The sequence below is a fragment of the Oryzias latipes genome, chromosome 2, assembly GCF_053564925.1.
Source record: "Oryzias latipes strain Hd-rR chromosome 2, Olatipes_Hd-rR_3.1".
NCBI lineage: Eukaryota > Metazoa > Chordata > Actinopteri > Beloniformes > Adrianichthyidae > Oryzias > Oryzias latipes.
In genome coordinates this window covers 15,239,674-15,265,614 of record NC_136238.1, presented here as the reverse complement: position 1 = coordinate 15,265,614, position 25,941 = coordinate 15,239,674, and the positions used below count along the sequence as shown (strand labels likewise).

Sequence of the window (25,941 nt, the reverse complement as noted above, 5' to 3'; positions counted from 1 at the left end):
TTAGGGAATAGGGTAGGAATTCGGACACAGCCACTATTTTTTATCCATATCTCTCCACTTGGAGGGATGAATGCAGGGATAGCAAGAAACCATAAGGGTTTGAAAGGAATTCGGATTCGGTCTGAGTCTTCAGTGTTTTCACACTCTCCATATTTGTGCCAGGACTTTAAAATAAATAAATAAATAAAATGATCTTCTTGCCCTTAATGACTCAGTCCTGCATTTTTCTTTTGTTTAAATAAGTAAAGGCATTTATTACAACCCCCTGCACACACACCTTACCCTGGGGGCAAACATCTCAGTTCATCGAGTTCAGATCTGGTCCTTGTTATACAGCAAGGACAGGACAGACAAGTGTTCTGCGATCTTTTTGTTAGAGAGTCCCATGTGATTCATTTGTTTCTCTGTTTTTTTTTAAAGGTTTCATTCATCCAGGGTAGTTTTTGCTGAGCAGACACGCTCCCCTCCATGCATCTACCTGCTCATAAAGAATCACACCTGGGAGTTGCACAGTAAGACCGAGTGAGTGATGAGCAACCCCACTCGAGCAGTCAAGGCTTGCGGATTTTGCTCAGGGGTTTCTCTGACAGTAACTGTTGAGAGAAACAGAATTATGCTTTTTTTTTTTTTCTTCTTTATGCACCGTCTTCCTGAAAGATTTACGGAACGCTGCAGATGCAGGTCTCTCCAAGTGTGCGTTTAGTTTCTTAGGTACAGTAGAGATTCGTATCACTGCTCTCTGGGAGATTGACAGGGTTGATCACCAGCGCTGGTGATTCATGGCTTACTTTGGCAGGTGGTGGACTCGCCGGCTTGAAAACCCCGATTGTATTTTCTGGAAACAACGTAAGAAAATGAATTCCCACCAAGACATATTGGGTTTCCATTGTGTGTCCACGACAAACCAAACTCGCCCATCTAGACGTCTGATTCTTGGAGCTTCTGGAGAATTGCCCGGGAATTAAACATGCATCATTCCAAATCAAGATTTTATCTTTATTTATTACACATAAATTCAAGGAATTAAGTCTGCTTCTCAAAAATCCTCCAATGATATAAGCCTTCTATAGCATTGGAGTAGGGATGGGTAATGTTTGGATTTTTTTTCAGTGCAGAACTGATACTTTTTAAACAGTTCTGGTGCCTAAACGGTTCTCAAACTGCTTCAAAAATGTGAAAAAGATGCCAATTGTTACATAAAACATTAAGGTGTGACAAAGCAGCAAAGAAGAGCTCTTTAACGTGTTTAAGATGCTTTAGTTCCTTCTTTTTAAAAGCTGATTTCCACTGGTTCGTCTGCCGTGTGTCTTGGTTGCGTTAAGACCTGTACAACCTGAACCTGAACCTGGCTGTTTTGAAAAGCGCTTTTAAATCAAATGTATTATTGTTATTATCACTTGAAACGGGGGTCAAGTACTTAAAGAACTTAAAAATCATTTTCTTAATTTCTCAGGTTGGTATGTATTTTGGGTAGTTTCATCCAAAAGATTTTATCTGCATTATTTTTTCAACTGGTTTGGTCCACTTTTTTTTTTTACTAAATGTAAGCCACACTAAAGATAAGTGTATATAAAAATTGTATTCCCTGTACAAATATAGCTCACAGCATCCTGTTTGGAGGAAAACAGCCTAATTATATTTTTTAAATAGTTAAGATTTTAAACAGACCAATACAATGTCAAACAGAAATCAATTTTGCTTTTAGGAAAAAATTTAAAAAATGTTGAATGCCAACACTTTCCTTTCATCTCCACCAGCCTGATTTGAACTTTGAGAGTTTATCACTTTACGCTCAGGAGACTTATCTCATCTATGGTCTTGAAGGCTAAATTACTCAAATCTATTTATGCATCTAAATTGCAAATTTAAAAAAAAAAAAAAATCTCATTTTTTTTATATGCACCTTTAACTGTGGTATGAACCATGCTTATAAATGCAACTTATTTAGGAAAAAAGTTAAAATGAGGAGCCAAAGTATTCTGAAAAGCTTGACAGGAGGAAGATACACAGGACTATGAGGACAAAGATCTGAAGCATTTTATACTGAAGGGGTGATCAGGCATTCAGAGCAGGTGTGCTTATGAGACACAGGTGCAGATGCAGGTGCACGCCCAGCTGGGATCCTCCAACAAGTAAAAGTGGGAAATGATCAGATTGGACAAACTGCAGAAACAAGTAAACGAAAAAACACAAACAGACACAATGGAGTGTATCACCATACCTCTAAAAAAAGTTCCTTAGTTTTGAATTTTGGAGCCTTTTCAAAACATGCTTTCAAATGAAACTATGGCAACAACAAAAAAAAGTGTTAACCCTATTATGAAATCAACTTTGTTGAGCGATTAATTAATCTAATTATTGTATTTTAGTCTAACCTCATATTTGGTGTGAAATGCTTCATTTTGAGGTAGTATTATTGAAATCTGTGACACTGTAGTACAGTAAAAGATCAAAATATAACAAAAACTTGAATTTATGAAGATTTATAATATGATAAAAACATTTATATTAATGTAATATAAAATCATGTATCATTACAGACATTAATATAAAAAACATACTTCCAACATTTACCTTCCTTTTTTTAAAACTTTTACTGTGAAAAACACCATTAAGAGGGATTTTTTAAAATCTCAAATAATGAGAAAACAAAACAAAAACCATCAGGTCCAGAGTGGTCTAATTGAACACATGAATAAAACAGTATATAGGAACATTTTTTCTAAGCGATCCAAATGTTGTCCACAAACCTCTCCATTAAAACTTTTATCTGAAATAAAACTGACACTTAAATTTAGGTGCTTTTAGTTGGTGCATGAAAAATGAAAGGCAAAGTTTCCACACATACGTTTATGTTCACACGGGCTTCGGCAATGAATGATAAAGCTGCCATTTCCAATGAAAACTACGTTAACGCGTGTTTTCATTTCTGGGTTAAAAAATCTCGGGTTCAAGCATAGCTGCGCGGGTTTTTAAGACCGATAAAATCTATGGTTGCCAGGTAACTCAGGTGGAACTTTGACCAATCAGGGACCCGGATTTGGCAGTGACTTATGGGTAGCTTCCATTTCAATTCACAGAAGTGGCAACAGTTTGAAAATTGATTAGGTAGGAGAAAATCATTGCGGTTCATGCCCGACTGGTATAATGACACAAAGTCTTTCATCTATATTGGAATAGAGCTGTGGAAGAAAAAGCCTGGAGCAAGATTGGCAAGATTTTCACCGCTTTGACATTTCACATCAAGCCTCTTCCAACTGTAGGTGGCAGACAAGTGCTAATAAACAGTAGAAAAAGAAACAAAAGGCTAAGCCCCTTCCTGCTTCTTCAATGGGAACACCATGGACTAAATGCACGTTCAAGAAAGCAGGTTTATTGCCCGGTGTGTACTTTTCTTAATAACGACTATTTGAGTGAGCTTCTTCATTTTGACCTCTCCCTGCAACTAACCTGAAAATGGATTTCATTTTAAAGTAACTTACATGCAGAAACAGTAATGTTCCAGATTAAAAGTGAGAATAACATGATAAAAAAAAATAATGCGTTAATTGGTTTGTAATTATGAATGACAATTAAAATGATAATTTGACATCCCTAATAAAAAGATATTCTCAAGTATTGTTTCCGTTCAAGTTGATGCTAAATTAAGTGGGGACCTTGAACGGAAATGGTATTTTGCAAATTAGAAACACAAAACGTAACAATTGACAAACTTAATGTATTTTTCTTTGTTGAAGTTTCTGAAATGCTAACTTTCCGTACTTTTTTCCGCACTCATTCACCAATATATTTTATGAAGTATACGTTCTCTCATTGCTAGGATCGTTCGGTTTGCTTAGAATCTATGTCTCCAACTAAAATAAGAGTAAGTTTGGGTATTCCTCAGGGTGCTCTACTTGCCCCTCTTCAATTTTCATGTTTTAATAATATGCCGATGACGTTCTTTTCTACGTATAAGTGAAAGACAACAGCAGAAGAAAGTTATGCTAAAACTATGAGATTCGTCTAGGCTGGTTTAATGTTATGGCATTCTAGTCTGCTGTCAATTATATATATATTTTTGGTTTCATTTAAAAGCAGGTACAAAGTAGTTGCTTGCGCTACCAAAACAGATGACATATGCCCATGTTTAGCCTATTAGGCAATAATTGGCATGTAGCATTGCTACAGCTTGTGTTAAGACACTTCTCTCAGCGCAGCTTTTCATTGAAGTCTAAAAAAATGACAAGGTCGCTACTCTACAAGTAAATTGCCAAAGCTTTGGGTCGTTACTGTGGCAGCAAACATGCAAAACAAAGGAGCTTAGCAACCCAAAATAACATCAGTCCAACGAAGACGGACGAGGCCTAAAAAGAATCTTGTTGCCATGGTTGTGTGGAGCGGTGACACAATATTGCGAAAACGAAAAGTAAACAGAACAAGTTTTGTCAGCTTATCTGTCCAAATAATAGTGTTGCTGAACTCTGAGATAACGCTGATGAACTAAAAGGCGTTAGGGATGTTGATGTTAAGTCAGGGTTGAAGCTCACTGAACTGCGACCGCTGCCGATAAATTGCGAGATTGGCAGTTGTCTTAAGTCAGCACCGGTACTTCATTATCATGTTGCTGGAGTTTTAAAAAACAAGGAAAAAAAGAATGACCCTTTTATTTTACTTAATTATTTGGTGCATTCTACTATTTCATGAAGTCCATCCAGCCATCCATTGGGTTTTCCTGGGTTTGGGTAGCAAATGTGGCAAGTCTCCTGCCCACCTTACCGCCTGACATCCAAACACCTCAGCTGGCTCCTCTTAACCGTTGTGCTATCCTAGGCACTTTAACATTGGGAGTTGGGTCAACTAGTCCCACTAGACAGTGCTCTGAACCTTTTTTCTTCAATGATTTGTGATCTTCACTGGTGTCCATGGATTACATGAAATCTTTCCACCTTTATCCACCTTTGTCATGGTAGGAATAACACGTCAATGTAATGGTGGGGTCATCTAAGATAGCACAAGGGTTAATGCGAAACAGACTCATCCATTCTGCAAGGAAAGGTTATTTTCATTGCCCGGATTTACATTGAATCCATTTGCTTACACCCAACGGCTCCTGGTCATTAGTTTTTAACCCTTGTGCTATCTTAGATGACCCCACCCTTACTTTGACGTGTTATGCCAACCATGACAAAGGTGGGTAAAGGTGGAAAGATTTCATGTAATCCATGGACACCAGTGAAGATCACAAATCTCTAAAGAAAAAAGGTTCAGAGCACTGTCTAGTGGGTCTAGATGACCTAACTCCCAATGTTAAAGTGCTTAGGATAGCACAAGGGTTACTCAAGTCACTTACTTATAAAAAAAAGTTAATTGAGAATTGTTTAAGATAAGTTTCAGACAGAACAACTCTTATTATTTTTGAAAGAAAGATTTTTCATTTCAGATTTTGGAACTTTTTAAACCCAAGGCACAGCATTTAATTCATACATACGGTTGCACATATGCTCAATGTGTTGGTTCACAAAAGGGGGCATTACATTAGCACGGAAGCTTCGAGTACTGTTTGTTTTGCAGGAGACAAATAGCCAAGTGCAATTTGTCATATTTATCTGTTTGGAGGATAGGCCCTTGAGATGTGCCATCTCGTTTTCAAAGAATTAGCTTATTAGTGGCACACATCTCCATTAAGTCATTGAACACTTTTTGTTCAATGTACTATACTTCCTGAACTACAAGTTGCTCTGGAGTATAAGTCGCAGACACCAAAAAATGCAAAATAAAGAAAAAAGAAGTCACATATGTCACTGTGGAGTACAATGCTACGTACACACCGGATATAATTGGCATTTTAGAACACGCTAAACAGGCATTCTTGGATGTATTTTTAGGATGGTGTTCACACTGGACTGTTGCTACCTCATACTAGCGCATGTACTCAATGTTAGAAGAGGCTTCTTTCACATCTTTGTTCCAAAAATCTAAAAAATATGGTTTAATTTAATTCCGACCAGGTACAAAACTTAAAAATATTATTTCCACATTCATAATCGATTTTCAAACGGTTGACACTTCCGTCATTCAAAAGGGACGCGGCCATACGTCACTAACAAATCCGAGTCACTGATTGGATAAAAGTTCAACTAGCTTTGGTTTACTGGTCGCGCATTTTGTATGTAGAGCCCGAAACGGACTTAGAGACTTGCATAGCGATGCGTAAATGCAAGGAGTTTTGAACACGGAAGCCCAAAACATGCATTTTTGCATACAGACTTTTTGTTGGAAGTAGTCGCGTGAAAGTGTGTTTCAGAGTGTGCCATGAAGATAGCATAAGTCGCTCTTTGGGGAGAAAAGCGCGATGCTTCTGAAAAACTCTGCCAAGCCCAGCTTAATGCTAGATTCATACGCGTCAAATTTGCGTTTTTTAACGTGCTTGACACTTATCCATAAATGTTTTTATAATTTTTTTTTTTAACTTTCAGTGGTACGTCCGTCTCTCTGTGACCCTGTTTGACTAATGCTGTCCTACATTAGTCCTAGGAAGAAAATATAAAACAATAGTAATCATATCTGCAAACAAGAAAAACATCATGAAGTTCAGAAGGAGAAGCATCCGATTCTCCTCCGTCTTCGTTCTGATCAGATAGAGTGGCGCTTCTTCTTTGGTGTTGCTGTCGGCAGCAAATACTAATATTCATACCTGCAGCACCCTCTAGTGGTTGTTATCATTATTATTTTTAAATCACTTGTAAGTTGTACCTGAGTATATGTCGCAACCCTGGTCAAACTATGCAACTAAAAAGTGTCTTATACTCCTAAAAAATATGATAGTCACTTGATTGAGCTAAGTTTTGTAGATTTTTATTTACCAAATGTCTTCCCAGCAAAAAATTTAATAGGAACAACATCAAAGTTTCAGTTTTTTAGCAGAAATTGATCGTAAATGAAGAAAGTTGTCGTATAAATGCAGTTTTGCTACACCACGTAAAGTTGGGACACATCAAAGTACACTAAAAAGAAAAAAAAACAGCTGATCTTAGTAGTTTTTTTGTTGACATTCCTGATGGCAGAAGTCTGCCTCCAGCACCTCGCACGCTCCATCACCTCCTCCCGCCTTGACAATGAGACCGCAATCTAGTTTCACGTGAACCTCAGGCTGCCTGAATAAACCCCTAATTTGACATTTAACGATCGCCAAAGATAACCGCGTTTGCTTTCATCAGGCTAATGAGAGCATGCTGTTGCCTCAGCGTGTTTCCTCCTTTAGAAAAACCCGACACCTTTGGTTCCGATTCCAGGTTTGAAGTGGGTCCAGGCGCAGATGAGGTTAAAGCTCGTAGGGGCCACTTTTTGGTGACAGGTCATAGTAAGGTAACTCGGAAAACACATTCATTCTCAGCTCCTTGGATGTTTTTGTTACATCCCATGTTTTACTTGGAATCAAACCAGCCTTTAACAATATTTCCAAGGGGGAAAAAAAAGACTTTAATGGAGACCAAGTTTACATCATTGGGCACTCCGCCTTTATCGACACCCAGTGGAAAAAATAATAATAAAGAGACTCATTGCTTTCTTCAGTTTGATGAATGATGTTGAAGCAGAAACTTTCAGAGGAATTCTGGCGATGTGAAACTCTAAAGTGAGGAATGTATAATCTATACACAATTCAAATCGCATAAGTCAATCAGAGTTGGGAAGGGAGGAAGATGGAGAGATGTTCGAGAACTGCAGTTTTCCCTTCGGCAAGGATCCGAGTATCTGTTTCACCACAGATGAGATCGCCTTGATTTTTATTGCCATTGGCAGGATCTAGAGACTGAATAATGATTGTGTCACGGAAGCGGAGCTGTTATAAATACAGGAAATAAACTGTGGTCGTCATGTTCATTCATGCTGATAATTATCCGTAAGGGCAAAAGCCCTTAAAGAAAAGAAACTTCTCATTTGGAAAAGCTCTGATCCTGATTTTTTTTTTGAGTTCCTGTCGGATGCACTCAACAAAAACTAGGCAACGGTTGAGTAAAAAACACATCCAGGTTTGAGAACATTTTAAATTCTAATTTCCGTCCAGATATTTTATCTTTCAAGACCTTTTTTTCTACTCTGTGCTTTGGAAAACCTAAAGATGTCTTTGATTCTTGCAAATACCATCCCTCAACTGACCCGAGTAACCTCAAGGGTGGCGTTGTAAAAAACGAAACACTCGCGCCCCAACATGACTTAAGACTGGAAGTATTTGCAGTATTTTTATGAGTGTTTGTGTGTTCCCATAAAAATATACAAACGAGATGATTTTCTTATAAAAACCATTGAGCTGCTTTGCAGAGTATCCGGTCGGGATCTGATGTTTTTTCACCCGTTAAAAGACCAGGGCGGGGCTTATTGTAGTGCTGCAGCCTTTTGGACGATTTGCCAACAGATTGCAGGACTATCTGAGGACTATAACATATGTTTTCGCCAAATAATAAAAATCCATCAATATGGAAATTACCCAAGGAACCCCAACGGTACATCCCTGAATTTAAAGCAGTACAGCCTACTCTAAGGGTTCTTTCCTGTAAGGGCTGCTCTGAAATCTTCACCAGAGTCAGGTGTGCTCTACGGAAAAGAACCAGTAAGGGTGGCAATGATGATTTGAAGAAAAAAAGAAAAAAGAAAAAGCAGGACACCAGCGGAGGAAAGGTGAATTTGGACACCCCTAGCCCAGTGTGTCATGTCTGCTGGAGGGAAACTGTGAATTTCTGAGACAAAAGGTGGTACCGTGGCGATGCAACAGGTGGATCTGTGGTCATACTTTAGCTCCCGGATAAGAGTGTCGAAATATCTGTACCGTATTTTCCGCACTATAGGGAGCACCGAAATATAAGGTGAATTAACGCGAAACAAAAAGACAGAGATAAGGTCGTCAGTCAGACTTTACACAGTAATGAGAACATACTGATACCACTGGAACAAACATAACCGTGTCTACGCAAACATCCGATCTTGTTTGTAACACGTAAAAGCAAACAAACACACAGTCCAACACCGCTACACATTAACTGTGTTAGCGTATTTACAATAACACCCAGCTTTGTGTGCAACACGTAAAACACCGACTGATAGCGCTTAAAAACGTACATTACTATGACTACGCTAACGTCTGATCTTGTTAGTAACACTTAAAAACAAAAGAAATACTCAGTCCAACACCACTACACGCTAATTGTGTTAGCATATTTGCAACATTACTATGCTAACGTCCCATCTTGTAAGTAACATGTAAAAGAAATAATAAACTGTCCGACACTACTACATGTTAACTGCATTAGCATATTTGCAATAACACCTACCTTTGTTTGCAACATGTAAAACAGAGACTGAGACTGCTTAAAAAGAAACATGACAATGACTAAGCAAGCATCCGATCTTGTTTGTAGGACGTAAAAACAAACAAAAACACAGTCCGACACCGCTACACATTAAATATGTTAGGGTATTCACACCCAGCATTGTATGCAACACGTAAAACACAGACTGACAGCGCTTAAAAATGAACATTACTATGACTACGCTAATGTCCGATCCTATTAGTAACATGAAAAAAAAACAAATCTGTCCGACACCACTACACATTAACTGCTTTAGCATATTTGCAATAACACCTAACTTTGTTTGCAACATGTAAAACAGAGACTGAGACTGCTTAAAAACAAACATTACTCTGACTATGCTAATGTAGTCAGAGTAATCTTTACCAATGTTTAGGTGTACCTTTCAAAATCACTTTGTTGTCAGTAAACACAACAAGACTTAATCTTTGTTTAAAGTTGCAGTCTCTTTTTGAAAAAAAAATTCAGACCTTTAAGCTCACCCTACAGTGCTGAAAACACCATAACTGGTTTACAAACAATTCTTTTCTTAATTTAACAAGTTCCTGCCAACCCTAACAAAAAAAGGATTACTTTCTATCAGAATAAATACTTCTTTTTTAAAATCAATCATTTCCTTTCCTTATATGTATGTCAATTCTTTTTATTAATAGGACAGATCCTAGAACCTTTCAAATAAATGATGTTTAAAAAAATAACTATCCCATCTAAGCTGTCATCAAAACTGTGAAATAACTGGTGCAAATGAGGCCTTGATCTCTATTCTGATGCTGGTGGAGTGACCTTTCGTGTTTGCTTCCAAATCCAAGTCTGTGCTTGACTAAGATGTCTCACAGCCTCCGTTCTGTCTCATAAAACCTGACCCTTCCCGAGCCGAGTTCGATTTGCGTCCTCATAGAGCAAACTGAAATCGTGTAGGTGTTGCAGATATGAGCGCTGATGAGCGGCCTCATGCGTGGCTGGCGTTCTGAAGAGACTTCGCACGAGCGTGAAGGGCAAAACAGAGCCAGCGGGCTGTTGCGGGGGAAACACGGCGAGCCTTTCAGAGTCTGCTCTGCTGTTCTGGCTGCAGAACAGCTGGCTCGTTTCAGAGCCTGACGGCCCCTTTCCTGACCGAAACCCAGCGTAGGAGAAGCTCAAGTTTTTGCCCATAATGAGATTCAGTTTGGTGCCATTATCTGCAGGAACCCCTCAGGAGCTGTGAAGCGGTCAAACCGCGGATATGACAGCAGTTTGGGGTGTTTTCTTTGCAAATGGGCTAGAGCATGGTTTCCCCTGTGAAGATTATCGCTGGCAGAAGCAGCTCCCTAACATCACTGCAAAGTTTGAACAATTTCCTGAATGATTTCCGCTTGTCACCAGCTGGTGCACTGATATTCCCAACCCCCCCAAAAATAAAAATAAAATTTAAAAAAAGTGGCAAAAAGTCCTTTAAGGTCACTTTTGTTTGACCCCAGTTGATTAAATGTAATTAAATGTGTTTCTACAGAGTACATAAGGTCTCTTGGGGAGGTAGAAAGGAGCTGGAAGAGGTGGAGTGCAAATCAAAACAAGCAGGTTGATTTTTCCATTTGATAAGGCTGCTGTGGGAATTTTCCCCTGTTTGAGTATTTACAGTCCAGTGGCATCTGCATGTTCAGGGGTCAGGTTTTTCCAGAACGACTCGGGCTCTGTATGGGAAGGTCGTACCTGGGTGAGATGCTGCCTACAGGCTAAATTCATCTCCATGCTGCGGTCTGGGCTCAGGTCATCCATAACAGGGTCCACCTCCATCTTTGAACAGATGTCAAAAAACAAAAAGAAAGGTGGTACTGCATATTAAACAGAAAAATTTAAATAAACTGGTCAAGACTTGGAGCTTAAAGACATGAAAGCGAATTGATCGCTTCAATTTTTGATATATAAGTGTATGTAGTATATACAGTATTCATGGTACTGTTGTAAACACCTATAATACAATACAATAAACTTCAGTATATTAAAATATACTCAAATTGTGTTTTGCACACATTTTTGGCTAACAGTTTTATTCAAAGGCTCTCTGCAAAAATGCCAAACACATTCATACTAACTGATATTTTGGCATCCAGAAGATGTCCTCTTAGAACAAATAAAGCTTCCAGAAGCTTTGCACTGGAGTGAACCAGTTGGATGAAAGGCTTCATGAAGCCTCGTCTGTCCATCACTTGGTGAATCCCTTTAGAGCTGGATTGCTCTAAAGGGGTTGGATCTTGTATTTCTTCTTCATCCAACACTTGATCTCTTCTTGCCAGAAGCTGCGTAACTATTGTTGTTTGGTTCATCTCAGTCTTGTTCAGGTCAACAGTCATGTCCTTATTTTCTTTAGACAGCTCTTTGGTCTTGGTGGAGAGGTTGCATTCTGACTGGTTAAGGGTGTGGACAGGTGTCTTTTATACAGTTAACAAGTTCAAACAGGTTCCAATAATAAAGCTAGGGGGTGGACGATAGAAGAGCTTCTTAAAGAAGAAGTCACAGCTCTGTGAGAAACAGATTTCTTGTTGGTTTGTATTAAAAATACTTAATTTATACACTATTTTTCTTGAAAAAAATCCTACAATGATAGTTTTTTTGCCCCTCAGTTCTTGGTCTGTAATTTGGGCTTTTGCACCAAACACAATAATTAGTGCTGTAAATTTTCTTCACCAGGAATATCTCTCTACACTCTTAGCAAAAAGTAGTACACTCTAATGTGTTGTTTTATTAAGTATTCATGAGAATAAACTATTAGGGGTACTTAAAAGCCTCAATTCTTTTTCCAAAAAAAATAGATAGTGCGTCTTATAATCCAGAGTCCTTCATGTATTGATTGACTGATTTTCAAAACACTAAAGAATTCACACAAATTTATCAATCTCATTACAGAAATGATGAAATGCATTGATAAAAAAAGATAAAATAAAACAAAAAGACAGTTAACTAAAGACATCATGAGCTTGATATATTGCTTAAAAAAGGAGTGGGATAAAGTGATCTTATATAATCCCACCCCTTCTAAATTAATTCATTTTATAGTTTTACATAGATTTCGTAATCAGATATAGTAATCCAGTTATAGATTTTTCAAGTTACAAGTACAGTTTTGGGTTGTACTTACTGATGTTGAAGCAATTTTAAAATGCTACGCTTCGTCAAAATGTCAGTTTTTTTGTGCGAGTTCCTAACACGTTTGGGTGTTATTGTGAATACGCTAACGTGGTTAAAATGTAGTGGTATCAGGGGTTTTAATTTATTTTTTACGTGTTACTAATAAGGTTGGGAAAGGGCATCAACTCAGTAATGTTTGTTTTAGTGGTATCAGTCCATTCTTTCCATGTTGCAAACAAGGTTGGGTGTTTTGTGTATGATCTAACATGGGTAATATGTAGCAGCATCTAAGGTTTTTTTTACGAGTTACCAACAAGAATAGTAGCAAGCATAGTCACAATGTTTGTTTTAGTATATCACGTTGTTTTTTTTTCCTATTGCAAACAAGGTTGGGAGTTACAGGTTCTGTGAATACTCTACCGCAGCTAACAGTCATGATGCTCCAAAGGTGTTACAATCACAGTTAATAAGGTTTGCCTGACTGACGTAGTTATCTCTGACTTTTTTTCTCACTTATATTTTGGATGATATACGTTGAAAATAGACGATTCATTGACGGTGCACCTTATAATCTGGTGTGCCATATAGTGCGGAAAACCAGGTATTCTAGCTCACTTTTAGTATAGACTAAGGTTATGTCCGAATTTCTTCACTACTCACTACATAGTGCACTATATATTGCGTTCACCATTTTGTAGTGTTGTCCCAATCTACAATTCCAAAATTGAGTGCCCTAGAAATATCCCAGAAGTCTCTGGGAAAATCCAGTGTGAATCGATGCTCACTAAATTGGCAGATATAGACCACAATGCATTACCTTCAAACAATTTTTGCCAAAAAAAAATATTTTTTAAATAAAATATCAACGTTTTCATCTTCAGAAGAGAGTGGATTCATAAACGGTCATCGCAAAAAGCTCATATCACTTTGTGAAATCGATTACGTCATATTCGCCTTAAAAAAAAAGTAGTGAGCTACATACATAGTCTCAAACTAAATAATTATTTTGTAGTTAGGGGTTAGGATGGGAATTTGGAGATAGCCGGGACAAGTATACTTCTAGTAAACTTATACTTAGATTATTTTTTGCTCAGGGAATTCCTACTATTTGTTTGAACTGAATTTTCACGCCATTGACTTTTCGTGGGCCCTTAAACTCGTGTTTTTGTTTCTTCCATAAACTTTATTATTGTACTAAGTTTCCCTTTTCTTAAAATAAGTTTTGTGTTCGTAACCCTTGTGCTATCCAAGTCACTTTAACATGGGTAAGTGGGGTCATCTGGACCCCACTAGACAGTGTGCTGAACCTTTTTTCTTCAATGATTAGTGATCTTCACTGGTGTCCATGGATTACATGAAATCCTCTTTACCTTTATCCACCTTTGTCATGGTAGGGAGAACACGTCAATGTAAGGGTGGGGTCATTTTTACCCCACAAGATAACACAAGGGTTAAACTATTTTCTGCCACCAGAGATCAGTTGACAACAGAAAAATTGCTTTTATCAAAGGATCCGACGTTTTGATAGAAGTGTCACATACAATCAGGGCCCAACCAAGTCTCCTGCCACCAAGATTGACGTTTACCTTTAAATCTGAGTGAAGGATTTCTGTATAGATTAGTGTCAATACAGATACAGCAACGAAAGCCAGCGCGCATTTGGTTGGAGCGAGTTCCTCCCTTCCAGCACATGATGTGACATGGCAAAAGTGCAGAGCGACAGCGCCCGTGTAATCTGTCAGGGGGAAGTGCGTCATGCATTTCTGAGAGTTTGAACACTGTCTGAAGCCCTGAGAAAATCTGACTTTTTGATCATGTTGCGTTTGCTGCCTTTCTGCACTTCTCACAGCTTTCACTCCAGGGAAGGCAGGACAGAGTCCACGTGCCAAAATACAAAAACTACAAAAAAAACACCAAATGTTGAGATCACGGGAGATGATGGAGACTGAATGAGAGTGTTTTCCCTATGCTAAAACCTCTCACTATGTGAAATACAGTCTAATGAGGGATCTGTGGAAAACTGACAATGTGTTTAGTTATAAATATGTTTCTTATAGTTTTGTTTTAATGTGACAGAAGCCTTCGTAATTATCCCTCTCTTTTATCAGAATTGACCCAAACATTCAAAACTGCATCTCAACAGTTTAAATACATTATATTTTTAATATTTCTTTAAGTCTGTCTCTTCCGTTTTTCAGAATAGGATCAAAACATTAAAAACCAAATCACCAAAGTTCAAATTAACAATACTTCTTGGCCTACTTAGTGATTAGGAACATTTCCCTCCTGCAAATACTTCTGATGTAGATATGCGCCCCCTTTCAGTTCAAATTTCTACCTCAATTAAAAATCTTCCTTTCCCTTTTTGAATCAAATTATTTTCTATTCCATTACTTTCTTGGATTTAGTTTAGTCAAATTTTTGTTTGGATTTTATTCAAAAGTTCGACTTTTTTTCTGCCAGTCAGTGTCCCACCAGGATTGAGTTTTTAATTACCACAGCTAATTTTGTCATTTCTAATCCCCCCATCGAAGCCTGCAGCTTCAATTCTACTTGGCGCCGTTGCTTTATCCCCAGTTTAAACATCATAGCAATTGTCAATGTCTGTTGGTCGCAAGAGCGTTGGAAGGAATCGCCTTATTTGCTGCGGAATGTGACGCAGGCTGATGACATCATCCGCTATTGGATTGTGTTCAAATACATAAAGTGCAATTTAACATTTACTTAGTTGGAGCGATTAAAATACGTGATGGCGCATTAAACTCGATCCATGTAATTGCCATTTCCACGTCCCAGGATTTCGAAGACAAGGCTGCAACTACTGTATTCTAAATACGAGAGGTTGGACGTTATCTCATTCTACTGCTGTTCCAAAAAACCAACAAAAAAAACATTACATTTTTACCACATAGATACTTTTTAGCTCTATAGAGTAAGTGGCAAATCATTATAAATATTCATTTAAAAAAAAATAATTGTTTGATTTGTTGGGCCTTTTTAAACAAAAAAGACACACACAAGTGTGTATATACATGTGTGTGTGTTTATCCCTTGAGCTCCCCTATGACCCATCCTTACATTGACATGTTATTCCTACCATGACAAAGGTGGACAAAGGTGAAGAGGATTACATGTAATCCATGGACACCAGTGAAGATCACAAATCATTGAAGAAAATGGGGTCAGTGCACTGTCGTGTGGGGTCTAGATGACCCGACTCCTAACGTTAAAGTTAACAGATGGTCCAAGTATTAACACCAGAACCATAAATAGAAGAAAATAAAACCTAAAAGACAGTTTTAGAGAATAAAATCACCAGTAAAATTACCATAAAAATAGGGGGAAAATATATATATATATAGATATATAGCATATACATATATATCTATATATATACACATATGTGCATGTAAAACTAAATCTCAAAGCTTTGTATATACCACTATACATAAAATACCAAACCACTGATAAGCTATGAATGATTGCGCCACCAGCCTGGAAAAGTCTAAACGCCACTGAGAACTTTGTTGCGTTTATTGCGGAAAATTGCAAACCCGCCAACCTTAGTATAAATTAGAACGCACAATTGCATAAGGGACACGATACGATTGATGTACTTGCGATGAAGTACAAACCAGGCATCATGCACTTCCTTGCCATGCCTTGCGCACAGAAAGAACCACAAAAGTTGATGTAACTGACTTGTATTGCTTTAATGTTTTTTTTTTCTCCTCAGGAACAGGTAAGCCATGACAATATAACGTAAAATGACAAGCGCAAACAAAATCTGAGACCCTTTTGTACATCCCTAATGGTACATTCACACATTTGACACCCATCTGTACAAGAGGTCACAGGTTCTTGTTTTTCTTCAATCACACACGGTAACTATTGACTCAAAGCCAACAGATACAATGGAGTTTCAGAGTCTGTCACATTTAGGCAACGTTGAAGGATACGAGTGTTTAGGTTTTTTTTGTCCTCTTCAGTTTAAGTGCTCCGTACCTCTTTGCTTTAAATTAAGCGCCACCGTCATTAACACTGACTGATCAAACTGCAAAGAAAACAAATAAATAACAATAAATACCTTTTGTTTAAATCTGGGAAGCTGCTATCAAGTGAAACGGGGTGGGACCCTATTTAGCTCCAACGTGACACCCACCTGAAAGTGATGTCACTCCTCTTATGGCATAGTGAAGAAAAGTGCATTGCTTACGAATACATTTTGTTGTGTTTGCTCTGGCACACTAGATGAAAACCAAGAGGTTGTCTACTATATATTAAATTAAACTAAACCATGTAAACATAAAATAAAATAAACATGCAGTCTGCGTGTTTATATGTGTACATCTTTGGCAAAAAAAAAAAAAAAACATTATAACTGTCATGGGTGCACACTGACGGGTTTACATATTGCATTTGGCTTCTGGACTTCCCTTGTCTTTTTTGATTTTCCGAACTTTTTTCTGTTTCTGTCCATGCAGTCAAGCCTCCTGGCCTCCGTCCCATACATGCCCCACCTCCTTCTGAGAGAACACGAAAAACGGGCAAAAAAAAAACAGAAAATAAACAATGTACAAAGTAATGTACACCATATATTTGAACACGTTTCAAAGTTCTCGCTCTTTGAAATCATTAGCCAAAATAAGTAGAATTTCTTTTGTTTTAAATCTTAACCCATAATCTTTATCTAGACTGTACAATATATGTATATATGAGGAATTATGAGGGACCAAAGCAACAAAAATAAATACTTTTTCGCTATGTCACCTTTTAAAGAATCTATTTACATTTATATCAATTTTTCCTTAGCTTATTGTTAACACGTGATCAACAAGCAGGCATTGCGCACAGTGTTTTTTTTTTCTTTTCTTCTTAAATTCTTAAATTCCTCTTTGTCCTAAATGCTGACAACATGGAAAGAAAAATAAAATTCGATTTAAGCCGAAGAAAAAGGTTGGATGTATCACCATTATGGGATCACAATGGTTTGTCGGGTTTTTTTCTTTTAGGACTCTGAAGGAGTATAAAAAACATGTCGTCTACTTCATGCAGTCTTTGACAAGTCATCAAACCTCGTGTGTCGAAAGATCTTTTTTTTCTTCTTCATTTTTTAAAAGCACACAAATGTTTTTTGGTGATTTTTCGTTTTTTTTTTTCCTTTTGAGGGACAACAACATGCATAAAGAACAGTGCATAGGTCCAGGTCATCGGGCCAGTCCCTGGTGGTTTTCCAGTGTGTGTCTATCAAGAAATCCACTACTGCAAGCAGGTGCTGATGAGGGAAGGGGAAGTGCAAGCCTGAATTTGTGGCGCCATCTAGTGGGCAAACAGTCTTCCTCCCTTTGTGTTGTGTTGTAGGGAGTTTGCAGATGAATCACCTGTGAGGCATCCAATAGTGGCTGTACCAAAGTCAAATTTCAATGCCTCAAAGCGAGGACTTTTGTTTTTTTTCTTGTTATTCCTACGTTTTTGAGTCCGGTCTGCTATGCACAGTTTAAATCAGTTAATTTTTTTTTCTTTAATCGCAGAGCCCTTTCCAACACACAGCAGACCAGTTCGTGACCTTTCGAAGGATGATGTTTAGTGGAAAGTAGAAGAACCAAGCTTAAAGATCAAGCTAACATGCATAATGTCTTCAGACATTGTTTTGCAAAAGCCGTTAAGGCTGTTTTTTTTTTCTTTTTTCAAGTTCAAGAACAAAGCAGGTTTTTTTTTTCTTGTTTGTTTTGTTCAACTATTCTTCTTTTAAAAAGAGGAAATAATAAATGGCTTAAAAGCTACATCATTCTTGCACTTGTATTGCAGCAACCTTTGGTAAATGAATCAGAATAAAGGGGAAAAAAATGCATGGAAACACGTGAGTCCATACGTGTTCCCCGAATGAGCTTAGCCTCGCTCCTTGTGTCAATAAACCCCTGCAATAGCCTCTTGTGTTCGTCACGTCACACATCCTCTAGCTCCAGTCTGGATCCATACCCGAAGCCTTCAAACTCCGAAAAAGACAAACCAGGCAAGGCAGAGAGGAAAAACTGAAGGAGAAACCAACCAAGAGAAAGAAAAAAAAAATCCAGGACATAATCAAGTCCCGAAGAAAAGAAATTGACACCCAAGTCAACGAGGATTTCCAAACCGCCACCTCTGTAGACTTTTTCACCGGTTCAATGTCTTGGAGACAAAGCTGACGATGGCTGAGGCAGGCTGATCTGGGTCCAGCTCCGCGAACAGGTGGCTTGCATTGTCTGTTGTGCTTCCTTGTTTTCTTGCAACAAATCCAAAAAGCCTAAAAAAGAAAAAGAAAAAATCAAAGCAAAACAAATTGAGTAGTTGCCGTCTTGTAGTCAAAAACAAGATGCGTTCACACCAGACGCAATTCGTGCCGCAAATTTGCATTTTTTGTTTAGATGTGATACGAATTTGTTGCTGGACGCTCCCACCACAGGTGGGAGGAGTTAGTGTTCAAAGTTTTAAGCCTCATCACTACACTGACTATGTTTCTGTAAATCGTATATACAGTCAATATATGGAAGAGATTCATGACGTATGGAGATCAGGTTTATTTATTTGGGAGAGCTCTACAAAAACATAGCATATCATGTCTCCCTCCATGTCTGGTTCCATGAGATCACTCAGAGGCTCTCCCAGTAAGGTGAGGTTCACCGTCTACGGCCACTGTCTGGCAGTGCTTCCTTCTCTCTGTGACTCAATTTGATGACTTGCTGTCCCTCATCAGTCCCAGGAGGAGAAGAAAAGAATCTATGATTGTCTCGATACAAATTAGAAATATATCTCAAAGTTCAGCAGGAGAATGATCAGATTTACCTCCATGTTGGAGGATGCCACCTGCTGTTTACATCATCAAAACATCAAGGGCCAAAGCCAAGTTCCTGATTGGTTGGCCCACCGCAAATTCTTCACCAAAGTCCAGATATTTGAACTTGCTCGACATGACCAAATATTTGCCATTCGTCTGAATTTTTGCCGAAAACGCGCTGTCACCAGACTGCCGTGGCTGACGCTCACATCTGATAGTTTCTGTAAATTGACTCAACATTGAACCTTGAAACTAACGACCCTCGTGAATCACATTTGGTGTCAACGCAGATGTAGAGAATCCATTGAACTTACTTCACTGAACCTCCTCCTTCTTTGCCCCATCTTAAGGTAAAAAAGAAGAAAGAAATCTTTAATTTCCATTTAAAAAAAACAACTTAAAATGTTTAATCCTGTGTTACAATATGGGATCTTACTTTCTATTCTGAGGGTCCATGTCACAGTAAGTTATTGTACTGATTGGATAATGTCGCCTAAAGAAAATCCTGCAAAAAGGACACATTTTGCAACAATTTTTTAACACTTATTAATCACCATAAGACATCAGAAAACATTAATTATAATACAATAAGATGACCCAAATTTGTTGAAATGTTCTATAGTCCAAACCACTTCTGTCCTATTGAGCTAAACTCAGAAGTACTGAGAATACAAACAATCTGTTGTCACGCTGGTTGTCACGTTTGCAAACTCACTTCCTCTGACTGTCGGTAAGCGTGATGCCTTGCGTTGTCACTTTAAAGTGGACAGTAGTGGCAGCGGGGAGGGGGCTGGTTGCCAACGTCTGACTGATGGCCTTGGCGATGGCCTGGGGCCCCGTGAGCGATTCCATGTCCACAGAGTTGATGTAGAGAACGTTGCATGCTGGAAGCGGATGATACAGATGCTAAGCAAGAGTGGTGTACGGTGTAGGCGAGCCAGATTACATGCTCAAACCTAAACAATGCCTCACACTTAGGGATGCTTTTACTGAATTTTATACCATGGTCTGGGTGAATACTCGATTCTGATTGGCTGAAGGGGTATTCATTAAAAAGCGATAATGGACACCTAAAAAAGAATTTCTGGTCAAATAGCCTGAATGTTCTATATTATTGCGCTGGAATAGAAACAACAGTAACTTTGCGAACTTTGAAAAAAAATAATTAATTAATGAAAGAAATAGTTTGGCGGTACACATTCATTGATCAGACATAATGGTGGATTTCTGGAAAACTACTTTGTTTTACCTTGAAACAAAGGTCAAAAACAAGGAGTACGAGGTGAACTTTCCGTCTGAAATAATGCTTTGTACTTGATGTTTAGCTTATATACCACTTTCCATCACTGGTTAGTTCTTAAACACTAGTAATGGCAGAGCGAGAGGCAGCTTTGGTACCCATTACCATGACAACACATCACACCAATCAATTAGCTTCTAGTGAAAAGCGATTTAAACGTAAAAATTAAAAGTTTAAAGTATTCTTAATTGATTTAATATTTGTTTCTTTTGTAAGTGAACATGGCATAAGTAGGATAATGCCCATTGAAGTGTAAATTATCAGAAATAAACCGACTATGCAGAAGAAACCATCCTTTGCTTCCGTGTCGTCCATTAATTTCTGATAACGAGCACCTTGTCAGGAATTATTCCCTACATGATTTACATGCATTTTTATGCTTTTGCAATGTCATACATTGTTATGAGGGCATTCTCCATGACTTAAAGTAATAACAGTGAGGAAACGATCAAGTATTTACCATGGCTTTCCTCAGGAACCTTTTGAACTGTAAGATAAAGGTAAGAGCATTTGAGATCAAGAACAAATGTAGTAACAAAAGAACATTGTTGTCATTTGCATGTTCAAATTGTCCATTTTGTGTTTTTACTCGACTAGCTAGCATGCTAAAAAACACTACTTTAAGTCCAATGTCTTGCTAGAGCAAGACGTCACATCAGTTCCTGTCTTTTCAGGGTTTCAGATATTAATTAGAGATTGAAACAATTTTCATCACCGCACAGATTCTGGTTGAATTTCTAGCTAAAATTAGGCTAACACTTGGCTAATGTTCACATCCATTATTATTATTATCATTATATCTATGTGTGTTTTTATTTTTTAGTTAGTTTTAAAGGTAGTCAATGCCTCACAAGATTGTCTGAATGGCTTTTTTCGGGCTGATTTAAACTAGAATGATAGCAGTTCTAGAAACTTACCATGCAAGAATCTATATAATTGGAAATAATAATCCCTGTTTTTTGCAAGCTCTTGCAAATCAAGTGTACCATCATCTAAACAAATAAATAAATAAATAAAAAATATTTCCCAAATTCTAATAAACCTCACCTGCTTCCTGTTTGAGAAGTTCAACAACTGGATCAGTGGGTGTGGCAAGCTCCAGTGCTTCTTCGTTGGGGTCTTTGGTGGGGATCATGAGCTTACAGGGTAGAGCCAGTGGGGTCATCGAGTGTTGGTACACAAGAGCAGAAAGACATCCTGCAGACACCAAAGAGTACATTTTGTAAAAACAAATGTGACCAAACTACAGTCTACACAAACAAAGACCATCTGAACTCACCAAAATACGGCTCGTTCGGACAACCCTTCAGGCGGACGCCTTTGGGGCTCGTCTCAATAAGGAAGTGCCTCACCAGTTCGTTTGTCAAGTCTCCAACTGGGGTAAAAATGTAAACAACTTCAAGTGTTATGGATTACATATCGGCGGAACACCAAGAAGGGGGAGTGGACAGAAGTTTTTACCTTTTTTGTTCTGCTGAATTGTCGGTGGGGGGCATGCCACCTTCATCGCCAGACCGTAGGCTCCACGGAAAGAATGGCTGTCTCTAATGACGAATGCCCCTGGTTCTCTGTCCTTTAACAGATTGATGGCTGAGGGGAGAAAATATATGGAAAAACTTAAGCAAGGAAAGAGATGGAAAGAAAAATTCTGACAGAAGAAAAGGAGTAAAAGATCACCAAGTACCTTGCTCTCTAGAGATATCTGGCTTGTACCAGAACTTGGAAGTGTCCTGCACAAACTTTACATTCATCTTGATGTCAGGATAAACATCTGTTGGGACAAAAGGAGATAAATATTAGTTTTCAATCTTTTCTTGAGTACTAGCAGGGGACATCGCATTGCATCTCACCGTAGATGGACTTGGAGACATCGGGGAGTGTGTTGGTCAGGTTGGGTGTGCTACCCCCACTGACAGGGGTCATGATCTTGTTGTCTGTTCTCTCGGCGTCCCCGCTGGACATGTGCCTCTTTTCAGGGAGCTGGGGTGAGACGGGGAAGGTGGGCGTGGGAGGTGGCTGGGCGCTTCCCTGACGGGAGGCAGCGCCCATCTCGTCTGGTGTGCTTTGGCCACTTCCCATTGTGCGACGACCCATCATGGGGCTTTGAGGGACCCCACCTGATGCTGTTTTGAGGTTGCGGCCAATCAAAGGACTGGAGGGTTTGCCGGCTGGGGATGGGTGTCTGGCCAACGAAGGGCTTGCTTGACCAAGACGTCTCTGCAGGGCGGGGCTTGGTGGGGTATTGGTAGCCACAGTGCGGTGGAGGGTGTTTGGACTGCCAGGCACAGTGTGGACACCCATGATGTTGACCTGGGAGCCCTCGGGGGAGGCTGGTCTGTTGGTGTACATGAAGGAGGGGCTGTTTGGAACCTCGTCTGAAGAATCAGTCCACCTGCTGAAAACCCAACAACACACATCAATTCAATCAGATATTTTTTGGATAAAACTCTGGTTTTCCAGAATCAAAACAACTGAAGTCCTTTATATTGCTTTTTTACCCTCAACAAACATAAACATTTTCTGTAGTAGGGATAACTCACCTATCTGTGGTGTGGACCGGACTGCTGGAGGAGAGGGGAGCACTGAACGGCTGTTGCCTCAAGTCCACAAAACCACGATTATCTGGGGAAGACAAAGAAACACAAACTCACTTCTTTTAAAGCCCATTTCTTAATAAAAATTTTTTAACAGATGTCAATCTAATTCTGGTTTAATGCAAGCTGGCATAATCGCTCACAAATTGCTCCTACCTTGGTGTCCTTCATTAGAATCAGAATCTGACAGCACAATATAGACAGGAAGTAGAAGAAGAAAAAATAACAGTTTTGGGAGATAGGGGGCAGCAGAGGATAAGAAAAGAAACCTCAGTTCTGCAGAGTCAGCTGCAGAGCTGGATAATGCAGTAATATTAGAGGATCTGGCTAGAGGCCAGCCTCCATTTATGAACTCCTCTAAAGCTCTTAGAAGCTCATGTTTTCTGTCTTAACATTATGGAAATATTGTCAAATGTAAATTAACTAAACATTTTAGTTCCAGTATCACCATTTTTTCTTTTTGTAAAGCATCTTTAAATTAACAAGGTTACCCAGAATCAGAATATACAAGTAAAAAGTACAAACATAGAGTTCAATTGACAGAATTCTTAATCAGAAGTTAAAGACTTTATCAAAAATTTGACATTCCGAGGTAAATTCTTTTCTGGTCAGTGGATCACTTTAGTTCCATATGACATCATGAGATCAGCGATGTTATGTGCTGATGAGTTCAAACCTCATGTTCATTTTCATGCCACATCCCAGCAATAAGGAAATACAGAGAATGCTGACCTGATCCACCTTGTGGATGAGGCTTCAGTCCCAACGCAGACAAAGGAGTCTTAGTCAGACCCGGAGTAGAGCGAGCTACGAAACAGAGTATTTATTAAGACATGGTGTTGGGAACAGAACACTGTTTAAATCAGGGAAGCCAAGCACAAACAACCCAATGCATGAATAAAAAAGTACCATACTGCAAAGCTATACACCTTTGCAGTTCATTTAGCTCAGAAATAAAAAATGGCTTTTTAATAACATTGTTTTTATGATCATGCAGATGTAAGAAGGTTGACAAATAAGGTTGAGTTATTTCCAAAATTGTTTGACACCAAGCATTCTTCTAATACATTTGCCTTGTTTAAAAGGTTTTGCTTGAACAGTAATCTATAGTGAACTCATTGGCCAGATTGGTGATGTGTATTGGTAAAGCATAAATCACAACTGCCCTTAGGGGTGGATACGGGCTCTCTGGGGCAAAAAATGGGCAAACCTGAATGGGGTACGCTGGTGACCCACATGAAATATTGAGGTCGTAGACCACTTGAGCCCGTAGAACGAAAAGGTTCATGCACATTCATGCACAAAGCAAGGCTAAATAAGGTGAGATGTACGTAATTTTCATTTGTCAACCCCGTCCAAACCTAGTGGATTGCAAAAGGGGCCCGTGAGTACTTATTATTTTACTAGTTTATGCAATAAGTGCTTGCGGACTAAGTCTGTTATAAATTAAACAAACAGTTTTTGTGGGCATCCTACGTAGTTACACATCACGTATCATACCCTGTGCGTGTTGCCTTCACGCCCGGTCAGTAAGAGGCCAGTACGCACATATTATGCAAGACTAGAGTCTGGCGTAAAGGCATCGTACGACAACATCGTACGTACGTCATAAGTGTGTCCCACTTCCATTAGCCTTACAAATTCTTCGCAATACATTTACCACACGCACAAAAGTTGTACGTTCCATTTTCATTGACGACCCTTAAGGTGGCCGTACGAGGCCTGAGGGAATTGCAAGACACACCTGCTCTCCCCTTAAGATACGGCCACTCCTGTCTATGAACCTCCATGGCTCGAGACAACCCAAAAACCTGCAGCAACTATACAATTAATCTCTGTATGGGTACACGTGATTAAGGCTTAGTGAAAACATACGAACTTTGGAAACAACCTGGACTCTGCTCAAATGCCAGGCAAAGATACTATGTAGAGATTCAGGACTGACTGCAGTAAAAGGGGGAAACACTGTCTACAAAAGCTAGAAAAGCAGATACCATGCTGAAAGCTTTATAGTCCTCAATAAAGGAACTACTTCATATTTCCATTTTAACCTAAAAAATCTAATTTAAGAAAAAGCTTTAAAATACAATTTTAAGAGTTGAAAAATATATTGATCTATTGATAATATATATATATATTGTATCATATTGTATAAACGCATTTCTGAGACCCCCCATCTCATTTACTCAATCCAAATTTCCCCCAGAAACCCAACTTGATCCATGTTTTCTGCCCTGCTGTTCATTATCATTCCACTAGGGGCAGTAGAAGAGCTTTTCCTGCTCATTTCAAAATGGTTGCCTTCAAGAAATCTAAACAAAATCCACTTTTGGCGGGAAAAGGTTAAGCTAATTTTTTGAAAATTTATGATGAAGATAACATTTAAAAAAAGAATAACAATTGATGACTACTTTCTATATTGAATAAATTCAAAATTTGTTGATAAATAATTCTTGATAATACAGTTACACTATTTTGAAAATGTGTGGATTAAATTTGAGATGGTGGGTAATCATAACTGATACTAAAAAATGATATTGAACCTTTATTTTTGTTGATTTCCGGGTTTACAAAACATTTTATTTTCAAAAAATTGAATTTTCTGTCCATTCTATGGTGTAGTGGACTTCACAATGTTGATTGATTGCCAATTTTTAAATCTAAAAACTGTCTTATCTACTTTTAAAGCCAGTTTTGACAAATGTATATTTACTCATTAATTTTTGTACTAATTTGACATCAGTTACAGTCTAAATGAGATGAGTTTACAGCGTTTTAATT

The 25,941-nt window shown here is 38.5% G+C and overlaps 1 protein-coding gene across 22 annotated transcripts in view; it reads right to left on the bottom strand.

Moving 5' to 3' along the window:
• Positions 1-16,140: 16,140 nt before the first annotated feature.
• The window catches only part of tns1a (tensin 1a), a 119,984-nt gene continuing 110,183 nt past the window's right edge, over positions 16,141-25,941 (bottom strand). For 10 of the 22 annotated variants that reach the window (XM_023964932.2, XM_023964938.2, XM_078933362.1 and 7 more), the window contains 13 exons: positions 23,893-23,967; positions 23,317-23,343; positions 23,107-23,188; positions 22,417-22,961; positions 22,251-22,337; positions 22,028-22,156; positions 21,846-21,941; positions 21,614-21,763; positions 21,027-21,053; positions 19,982-20,150; positions 19,703-19,771; positions 19,581-19,610; positions 16,141-18,735 (listed from right to left, as the gene is read on the bottom strand). In XM_023964932.2, the coding sequence (XP_023820700.1) occupies positions 18,606-18,735; positions 19,581-19,610; positions 19,703-19,771; positions 19,982-20,150; positions 21,027-21,053; positions 21,614-21,763; positions 21,846-21,941; positions 22,028-22,156; positions 22,251-22,337; positions 22,417-22,961; positions 23,107-23,188; positions 23,317-23,343; positions 23,893-23,967 (1,616 nt within the window). In that variant the 3' untranslated portion in view covers positions 16,141-18,605. The remainder of the gene's footprint in view (positions 18,736-19,580; positions 19,611-19,702; positions 19,772-19,981; positions 20,151-21,026; positions 21,054-21,613; positions 21,764-21,845; positions 21,942-22,027; positions 22,157-22,250; positions 22,338-22,416; positions 22,962-23,106; positions 23,189-23,316; positions 23,344-23,892; positions 23,968-25,941) is intronic. The other 12 variants (XM_023964928.2, XM_023964935.2, XM_078933339.1 and 9 more) reach the window with 3 other exon arrangements.